Source organism: Eschrichtius robustus, chromosome 8, assembly GCF_028021215.1.
Source record: "Eschrichtius robustus isolate mEscRob2 chromosome 8, mEscRob2.pri, whole genome shotgun sequence".
Taxonomy (NCBI): domain Eukaryota; kingdom Metazoa; phylum Chordata; class Mammalia; order Artiodactyla; family Eschrichtiidae; genus Eschrichtius; species Eschrichtius robustus.
This window is the reverse complement of record NC_090831.1, coordinates 86,779,106-86,790,074: the sequence shown is the minus strand read 5'-3', so window position 1 is coordinate 86,790,074 and position 10,969 is coordinate 86,779,106. Positions and strand designations below refer to the sequence as shown.

Here is a 10,969-nt window from a genome sequence, read left to right as displayed (position 1 = left end):
GTGTAACCACAGGATAGAGGAGGCTGGTCAAGCCTCACTGAACTTTTCAGGTGTGCCCAATAAATCTTTGTCAAGTTTAACCACTGGAGTTCATGTGTCATGGCAGAATTAATTACTCAATCATAGGAAAATTATAAGAATACAATCAGAAAAATGCTAGAACAGTGAGAAGAAGAAAATAATAAAAATACAAGCATAAATCAATGAATTCAAAAGAAGTAAAAATGAACATTTTTCTTTAAATTCTTAATAGAAGAAGCAAATCTAATCAAGAATAGATGTAGGACATAAATCAGCATTAGTATTAGTTTCTAGGCCTGTCAGAACAAATTGTGCAAGCTGGGTAGTTTAAAACAGAAATTTATTCTCTTTTAGTCATGGATGCTAGAAGTCCAAAGGGAAGGTGTTAGTGGGACCATGCTCTCTTTGAAAGCTCTACAAGAGGATCTCTCCTTGTCTTTTTCCTAGTTTCTGGTGGTTGTTGGCAATCCTTGACTTTCCTTGGCTTGCATAACCCTAATCTCTTCCTCTGTCGTCATGTGGCCCTCTCTCTATATCTGTCTGTGTCTTTGTGTCTTCTCTACTTCTTATAATGACACCAGTCATATTTTATTTACAGCCCTCCCTAATCCAATATGACCTTAACTAATTACATCTGCAAAGACCATATTTCCAAATAAGATCACATTCACAGATACTTATGGTTAGGACTTCAACATATCTTCTGGAGGGACACAGTTCAACACAGTTCAACCTGCAACAGAAGGGAAATAACAATCTGGGGATATTTGGAAAATAAGAGACAATGTCAATGCACCTAAAACATACTATGAAATATATACTTTCCTCGAAACACATTAGTGACTATAATTGGCCCAATAAGTAGTAAACCCAAATAGACGGATGCTGTCAGAACATTTCTAAGCAGTAGACTTAGAAATTCAGAATGATTCTTCATAGGTAGAGATTTGCTCTTTCTTTTTTCAAAGAAAGAAAAAAGCTTGACTGATCTTTTTGAGAAAAATAGACACTCCTTTTTCTCTAGGCTAGTCTATATTGGAGAAGAATTAAGAAAGAAAGAATTAAATTTCTCTGCAAATAAAGAATAACAAGACTTTTGGAGCTGTCCACTGGTGGGTCAAGATAGGACATTGGAATGTAGAATAAGAGACAAAGGAATAAGTGAAATTGTCTAGGATGAACATAACTGTGCAATGTGACGGTAGCTGGGGCCTAAGGAGGGACATGGCCAATGAGAAATAAATTGTCTGTGCTAGGAAATTGCCAATGAATAATCAGAACAGTAATAGCTGATTCTCAATGCAAACTTTGTTGTAATTATAACCCCTAATATTAACCCCATCATTCCCCAATCTTCAGAAAAGTCTAAAGGGAACAAAGACTATATTATGCATATGCTTTGAGAAGATAAAAAAAGATGTCTCATTTGTAGTTAAGCAAGGTACAGAGTGTTGTTAATAGAATCTTTATTAGCATGTATGGAATGCTGGCAAGAATTCACAGCGACGTATGACCGAATATATCACTAACACAATCATACACTTGAGTGTCTCAAAGTGCTACCGCATTTTGCTTCAGGATGGTCCAAGCTACTCTATTGGGGTATTAAATGCAGGGGTGACTACAGAAGACCAAAGATTTGGAGACATTTAGGTCTAACAAAGGTGTCCATCAGAAATGTGGTTGGTTAGTTATGCAGGAATGTGGTTGGTTAGAAATGGAAGATTGTTGGCACTGCCACCTGCCCAGTCAAATCCTGTTTAGAGGAGAGGATACAAAGACCCAAAGACATGCTCAGTTTCAGAGGCAGAAATATTCTCATCATGTAAATAAATAGATGGCTCAGATGCTCTTTCCCCGATACCTACCAAATATTCAAATTATATAATTCATTCTGACTTAGATTCTAGGTGCCCTCACTCTGCCTTCTCATATAGCTGGTCTACCCTCAGGAAATCTTTTGTGAAAGGGCAGTCATATCTTCTGCTTTAGGCAAGTACCTTTAATGCATTCGACAAATAAATCTATGAGTGTTTACCTTGCGTCATAAATGATTGGTTCTAGGCGCTAGAAATGAAGTGAGAAGAAAAAGAAATCCCTGCCTTCAGGGAGCTTACATTCCAGGAAGGAGAGAGATAAGAAAAAGGTAAACAAATAAATATTTAGTATAAATTCAGGTAAAGACAAATGCTTTGAAGAAAGATATAAAGCAGGAGAGGAGATTAGAGGTGTTGGTGCCGGTACAGCCTCAAGCTTCCCTGAGAAACTGACCTCAAATAGAGATCTAAATTAAGTGACAAAATGAGCAAACTGAGGGAAAGCTTTTAGGGAGGCATTAACCAATGCAATTAAAAGATAGAAAGTAAATAGAAGCAGAAGAAATAACAAGATACTTAGAAGAAACAAGAATAATTTTAACACTAAAGACTACAGTTTACTATGAAGATATGAGAGATATAATATTTATGCCCTCAATAACACCACAATAGCCTTTGAATCAAGGGGGAAGCCTTTTGAAACGCGATATTAGTCAGCTATTGATTACAGGCTGCCTCTCAGAGAAGAATATAGTGGCCCCCCAAGGGGCGTGGCTCCCATTCATCAAGACACTTTTCTAGAGAAGAGCATAGCGTGCGCTATTAGTTGCTAATACTAACCCCACGGAGGGATGTATACACCAGCCAAATAAATAGGCTCTGGGCAGGGGACCAATGGCTTCAACAGAATCATCTACACTAAGAACTAGAATTTTCGATGTTGCAGAAAGGAGATACATTTTAAAGTCAATGAAGTGTGTAAAGTCCCTGTAGTCTTAGATGTATATCAGAATCAGTGGTATAAACTCATGATTTATGTTATTTTCTAGCCATGTCCACTGAAAAGGCATAGGAACAATTACCAAAACAATAGCAATGAGCAGCCCTACCACCTGGCCTGTGTTTTTCCCGCGAATTTAGAGAAGAAACTGATCTATTTAAATTGGATCTAAAGCAGGAAATGTACAACATAAACCTGAAATGTCTTGTCATTCCAAAAAGTAAGGAAGCTTTTAGAGACCACTTGGATCAGGCCAAAAGAAGTTAAAAATCAATTTGAAGAGGCTCCCAGTGACCAAGGTGGTATGATTTGAGCATTAATACTCCATTACAACATTTTTGTCAAATGCATAAATTCATCATCACAATACCTCTCTTAGACACAAACATACATGCACACACCCCCTCATTTGTCAACTTCGGAGGATTCTGAGAAACTGTTTATTATCTCTTGCCAGCACAGCACCACGAACACTCTTCTAAAGGTGGAAAATATGTTTCCAAGCATTCTTTCTATATTAGTTTGCTAGAGCTTTCATAGAAAATAGGACAGACTAGGTGGTTTAAAAAAACAGAAATATATTTCCCCACAGTTCTGAAGGTTGGAAGTCCAAAACTGAGGTAGGTATCAGTAGGTTTGGTTTCTAATGAGGCCTCTCTCCTTGTCTTGAAGATAATCACCTTCTTTCTGTTCTCACGTGGCTTTTCTTCTGTGTACATCAATCTCTGGCATCTCTTCCTCTTCTTATAAGGACGTTAATCCTATGAGATTAGAGCCCCACCCTTATGACCTTACTTAACCTTAATTGTCTCTTTAAAGGCCCTATCTCCAAATAAGGTCACATTATGAGGTAATAGTAGTTAGAGCTTCAGCATATGAATTGGGGGAGACACAATTCATCCATCCACCTTCCTAGGTTAGACTTTTGCCAAAGGAAGGAATGAGATTTGGAAGTAGTAAGTGAAACAACCCCAAACGTACACCATTTCCTCTAAGGCATTTGTCAGTTCTTAAGTGGTGCATGGAGTGAGAGGAGAAGGCAGTACTAGCAGCCAAGAAAACAAGCAAAAAGCATCTGCTGAGATGCTAAAAAGCTAAATAGAAATTCGGGCAGTCTCATGGTACAGGAGTTGGGCCGGTCAGGGAGGTGAGGCCATTATAAATGTCTGAGGATTTTAGTTGAAATCCCCCCAAAAAAGAGCTACTCCCTAGAGGTAAAGGCAAGCAAAAAATATGTGTGCCTCAAAAAGCCTAAAATTACATTACAGCAGTTGCTGCTTGCATTAAGGTGATCTACCTATATTCTGTCTGCCTGCTGGAAGACTATTAAGTTCACTCTGGAAGAAGATAAAATCTTCTAGAGCCCCATTTTCTTCAGACTATTTTTCAGACTATTTCATGGATAATGTCTGGTATTCAAATTAATACGCATGCCAGGAAACTGGACCAAATGACTAAGAGGCAAGAGAAAAAGGAAAAAAAAAAAAACAACGCATAGTGGAAACAGATCATAGGTAATCACAATACTGAAGTTATCAGACATGGATTTTAAAATACATACAATTAACGTGTTCAAGAAAAAGGTGAAAAGTTGGATCATTCCTCCAGTGACCTAAAATATATAGAAAAGAATCAAATGGAAATTCTAGAACCAAATATAATGCAATACTAAAATTAAGAATTAAATAGATGAGTATAACAGCAGATTAGGCAAACCAGAGAGGATTAAGCAGCTGGAAGGTAGTCATTAGAAAATATCTAGGTTGAAGTATATACAGATAATAAGGGTGGAAAATAAAAAAGGGTAAGGCTCAAATGGAATGTAGCAAAAATGTCTAAATTATGTGATTCGGTTCTAAGAAGAAGTGAAGAGATAATGGAGCAAAAGAAATGTGAAAAAAAACACTGGCCAAAGATTATCTGAAATTTATAAAAAAATAAAGCCACAGATTCAAGAATCCTTAAACCCAAAACAAGATAAATACAAAGAAAATCACACCTCAGCATCTCATAATAACAAAAAGAAAATCTTAAAAGCTGCCAGAGAAAAAAGACACATGACCTTCTAAGAGCAGCAATAAGACTGACACCTGAATTTTTAATAGAAACAATGGAAGCCACCAGACAAGAGACTGGCATGTTTACAGTGAAGAAAGAAAATGCCAACTTAGAATGCCAACTTAGAATTCTGTACCTACCAAAAATATCTTTCAGAGATGAGGTAAAACAAGGATTTTTTGACAAACAAAAACAGAGGGAATTTGTTCCAAAAAAGACTCTACCAAAAAGTATATACTAAAGAGAATTTATCAGGCAGGAGAGAAATAATCCCAAATGGAAGCAAGCAAAGGTAAGAAGGAACCGATAGCATTAAAAATGGAGGAATGTGAGTAAATTAAATGAATATTCCCTTTTTAAGAATAATAGTAATATCTTATTCAAATAAATGTCAAATTAAAGGAAAACGGCAACAATAGCACAAAAGTGGAAAAGGATATAAATAGAAAAAAGTGTTATGAAGCCCTTGCATTTTCTGAAAAGTTGTACGGGTACTAACTTAAGGTAGACTCCATTAAGGATCCATTATAGGTAGCCACTGAGAGAAGAATAAAAGAATGTGTAAATAAAAAGCTAATAAAAATAGAAATGGAATTTAAAAGTACTAGACTGATACAAAAGAAGACAAGGAGTAAAAAGGAGCAAGAATAAGGTAGGATAAAAGGAAAAGTAATTGTAAAATGGTATATTTAAATCCAGATATATTAGGAAATACATTAAATGTAGCCAGACTATATTATTCAAATAAAACAACTAAAGTATACATTATATATTCCTATAGTCTCTATATATTCATATACATATGTATTAGTAGAATATATATCATATTCCTGTAAGATTTTATATATATATGTATATATATTATATATATATAGTAAGTACACAGAAATTTTGAAAGGAAAAGGATAGAAAAAGACATATCATGCAAACTCTAATAAAAAGGTGGCCTTGCATTACTAAGATCAGTCAAAGAAAAATTTAAGGCAAGAAATATTACTAGGAATGAAGGAGACATTTATGAGAACATTTTAAATTCATCAAGATATAAGATATAATCATTCAACAAGAAGATACAAGATATGAATTTGTATGTACCTCTTATCATAGCGATATTATACACCTGTGAAAAACAGCAAGCTGTTTTATATATGTAAAACAATGTGAATGAGTCTCATAGATATCATGCTGGTAGAAGAATCCAGCACAAAAGATTATATACTGTATAATCCCATTGAAATAAAGTTAACAAGCAGGCAAAACAACCCTATGGTGAGGCAAGTCTGATGTCGATTTCCTTTGTGGGTCCAGCAGATACTGACTAGTAAAGGGCTCAGGGGAGACTTGTAGAGGGGTGCTGGTGGTGGTCTATATTTTGCTCTAGCTGATGTATGGGTGAGGTCACTTTTTAAATATTCATGGGATATACACTTATGTTTTTTGTACTTTATAGGAATATATTATGTTTCTATTTTTTTAATTTTTAAAAAGAAAAGAAAAAATATCTCCTTGAGAAATTCTAATGTGCCTCAGGTTTGAGAACCACAGACTCTGTGATCCTTGACAGTGGGCTGGTGTTTGTGCTTCTTCAACCAACTCCCAACTGGACTAACTGCAACCTTAATGACTCATGGCACTTTGGATAATCTAAGTAACACTGGGCATAGCCATAGTGTTGAAGACCCCTCACCTAACATAGAATCCCTCCCTTCTCCGACCCAGGGAGTTTTACAAATTCCACTCTACCCGTAAAATCCCTCCTCTAGAAAATAATAGAATATACCAAACATATGCCCCATTACATCAATTCCCCTTAAATAAGCTTCAGCTCTTTTCTTCCACAAAAGGCGAAAACTTGAGTTCTAATACCTATATGTGCTAAACCTCTACAAAGTTTATCTTGCCCAAAGCTTTACAACTAAAAATCTCACTTCCTTTTCTCCCATCCACTTTGACTCCTCTTCTTGCTCTTGATCACAGACCCTGATTCCTAATCACTCACAGCACTTTGGGAACAGGCAGACAGCCTGATTTTAACACAAAATGATGGTAAGAATCTCTTCTTCTGACCACAGATATTATAGGATTCATCTGGGGAGCAAAGGATTTTGGTTATTACATATAGAAAGCTAGGAAAATGCCTCCTTGAGAACAGTTTAATAGCCATTGTGCTTATTTTGCAAATGTGGGAAGCTTTGCAAAACTTTAAGTGGCTTGGACTGGTGCAGCGATTGGACAGATCTGACCAATCTTCAAAGACGTGCCTTCTCTTTCAATCTTAAGCAAGAAATTCCAGCAGAGCTGAACCAGTTTCTTACAGTGATATGATTAACGCACTTATTGATGTATATGTTTGTTGAAGGTGCCACTGGATTTTCTCTGTGCTTGAGAACAGGGAAATTTCCTGGAGAAAAATGTGCTTTGTGTTTCTGCTCAGGTTTATTTATTTATTTGTTTTACATTATGATAAATTGCACTGTGTTTTGGGAAAGTGAAATGGTACATGTTAAAATAAAAGAACAACAGAGTGAAGAACACAATATGGAAAGCAGCTGGAGCATCTTAAGATAAAAGGGGGAAATAGAAATGACAAAGAGTTTTGAAAAGAATTAACTTCCTCTTCATCATCTAAACAAACAAAACTGTATCTTCTAGGATCCACTGGGAGAGATGAATGTTTGGTAACACTCATGTTCAAAGCAGTTTGCTGTGATGGGTAGGTATCCAACCTCCACCACAAAGGAGCGTTGTGGTCCTGAGTAAATTATTTTGTCTTTCTGTACCTCAGCTTCCAAATGTGCAAAAACAGAATGATAAACATAGAAATAACCCACATAGAGGGCTTCCATGTGCCAACGTTCTAAGCACTTTACATATATTAGTTCATTTAATCGTCACAAAGCAGTGAATACTATGTTTATCATCTCTACTTTATAGATGAGGAAACCGAGGCACAGAGGCACTAACTGGCATGCCCAGGGCCACACAGCTAGTGGGTGGCAGAGATGGAATCAAACCTAGGCTTTTGGCTTGCTGTCCGTGCTCTGAAAAACATTAAACACTACTGCTTCTCTTTTAGGTTTGAGCACATCACTTTTCCCAGTGTCTTCATCAGCATGAAGTCCAAACACTACAACGTGGAGTAGATGAGCTTTCACGATGGAGCCTAATCCTGCCTCTACAGTCTTCCCTCTCCCGACCTCTGGCCACTGCAGCACCTCACCACTGGCCACACAAAGGACGCTCATCTTGTGTTCCCTGCATATCACCTGTGCCCTTTCATGCCTCGGGCTCTGCTCTTGTTCCTCCTTCTGCCTGCAATGCTCGCCTTCCACTGACCACTTCTGAGCTGCTTTACGGACTCCTGTCCTTCTTTCAAGGAAGTCCCCTAAAGCCTGCATTTCCTCTAGGAGTTTCCTTGATTTCCCTGGGCACAGGTGAGTCACTCACTTTCTATGTTCCAATACAACTTAATGTGCACTTCGGCTGTAGTGTTGTTCACTCAGTATCACATTATTTGATGTATGAATCTCTCTCTCCTGCCAGACCATGGTTCAGATAATGGGTCTCTCTTCTCTACCAGTCTAAGGTATTAGTGGTACTAGAGCACTGTGTTGAGAAGGATTCTGAGGCCGTATTTGAGTTCAATAGGAGAATGTTAAATGCAGACTTCATAAAGGCAGAGACCTTACCTGACTTTTACGTCTTACTATCTCTAGTGCCTGGCTCAATCTGAGTACACAGTAGACACTCAATATTTGTATGAAAGAGTAATAAATTAACAATGTCTACTATGTTAAGGGAAGTGAAAGTGGTGATATTCATGCCAGATATTTTATATTCCTCTAATAGTCACTGAACTCTTCAAGGGCAAAGACAACATCTTATTTATCTTAGTATCTTTGGCGCCTCATTTAGTCCATTGAACAAAATATTATTGCTATATAAATACATTGTTGAAGGAAGCGCTTTAAAGCTCAAAGAGTCTATGCTGATGTGAGGCATGGAAGAGGAAAACCAAGCCATGTGACTGATTCTTGCTTCTGTTCTCTAATGAGCCAAATGGACCCCTGGAGAAAGTAATGCTTTCTGTGGCTGAAGATGTGTTCATTGATGTGTGACTGTTTTGCCCCGCCCCCCTCCCACCGCGTTGTGAAATAACAGTAGGTCTGCCTGAGGGTTGGAATGAAGAGGGAGATGGCAGCTGCCAGAGGGGCTGGGAGTTTGTGAGACACACTTTGCATTTATTGTTTTCTCCTCCCATCCTCAGGAATACCTTCATCTCCCTCACTTTTTACTCTCGTGCCTCCTCTCACAGCTCTGTGTTAGTCAGCCTGGCGGGTCCAGTGTTTGTCCCAGCAAAAAGCAAATCTCTCTAAGGCCCTCTCTACGTTATTGGGATCTGAAAAATTGTGAATTTGCTTAATTATGTTTTGAAACTCCTTTCTCCAAGTTGTTAAATGACGTGGAGAGGGATTTTAGTCAAAACAATTACTCCATTTTATAATGAGCCAAGGCCAGGTGGCAAGTTTCCACTCAAGATGCCGTCCTGACAAACCTATGTCTCCTTCATAAGGATGTACTGTTTATTCATCAGTTAACCTTGGGTCCCACTCTTTGGAAGGCACCAGAAAGTCTCAGTGAAAAAGACAGAAGACCCAAAGGGAGGGATGACAAAGGGGTCTGGCCAATGAAACCACACCTTAGCAGCACCAAGGGGCCAAGTACACATTGCTGTCTCCAAAAGGTGCTGGTGATGTAACTGGTGAAACAAACAAACCTGCACTCTCTGTACAGATTCTATTTTCAGACCTGCTCAAATAGCTCTTCTGAGAAGATATGAACAAGTTTTGCTCTTCACAGAAAAAAAACTGGAGTGTGACACCTTTTTTGTTTTAATTGACCTGAATTGGAATAAATTAACTTAAAAATAATTTGGTGACATTCTTTGAGATGTACTAGGAATGTTTGAAGTGTCATGAAACCAAAGATAGCTTGGGGAGGGTGAGTGTTTCCTCTTCTCTGATCTCCCTCTGGGGCTTAGAATGAACTAACTAGGAGATTTAAAGCAGATCTGTCCAATAGAATTTTCTGTGATGAAGGCCATGCTCTACATTTGCACTATCCAATATGGTAGCCACTGGCCACATATAGCTACTGAGTGTTTGAAATGTAGCTAGTGCGACCTTATTTTACTCTTTTCTTCAAAATGAGTTTTACAACCTATCCAGGTGAATTTTCTTCATTCCCCGTAACATACACATTTATCTAAAACTCAAAACCATTATTCAAGCTGAGTCTGATATGTAAATTCCAAAACCCTCAGGATTTGGGTGTCAGGAGCTATACCTGAGCGAGAGAAGCCACATAACACTCCCTACTTTTATTGTTTGTTTGTTTGGTTTTTTATTAATTTTCATTGGAGTATAGTTGCTTTACAATGTTGTGTTAGTTTCTGCTGTACAGCAAAGTGAATCAGCTATACGTATACATATATCCCCTCCTTTTTGGATTTCCTTCCCACTTAGGTCACCGCAGAGCTTTGAGTAGAGTTCCCTGTGCCGTACAGTAGGTTCTCATTAGTTATCTATTTTATACACAGTAGTGTATATACGTCAATCCCAATCTCACAGTTCATCCCACCCCTCCTTCTCCCCCCTTGGTATCCATACGTTTGTTCTCTATGTCTATGTCTCTATTTCTGCTTTGCAAATAAGTTCATCTGTATCATTTTTCTAGATTCCACATATAAGTGATATCATATAATATTTGTTTTTCTCTTTCTGACTTACTTCACTCTGTATGACATGGTCTAGGTCCATCCACATCTCTGCAAATGGCACAATTTTGTTTCTTTTTATGGCTGAGTAGTATTCCATTGTAAATATGTACCACATCTTCTTTATCCATTCCTCTGTTGATGGAAGTTTAGGTTGCTTCCATGTCCTGGCTATTGTAAACAGTGCTGCAGTGAACATAGCCCCACCTACTTTTAACTGTTTGCCTGGAATATCCTGAACCCCTGGCCCCTGCTATCCACCTCCTCATGATCAAATGTTACTCAAAGATCTTTCCT

The 10,969-nt window shown here is 37.8% G+C and overlaps 1 protein-coding gene across 1 annotated transcript in view; it reads right to left on the bottom strand.

Moving 5' to 3' along the window:
- Positions 1-707: 707 nt before the first annotated feature.
- Positions 708-10,969, bottom strand: part of BMPER (BMP binding endothelial regulator) — a 321,921-nt gene continuing 311,659 nt past the window's right edge. Inside the window, exon 15 of the mRNA XM_068550034.1 lies at positions 708-754. Within this exon, the coding sequence (XP_068406135.1) occupies positions 750-754 (5 nt within the window). The 3' untranslated portion in view covers positions 708-749. The remainder of the gene's footprint in view (positions 755-10,969) is intronic.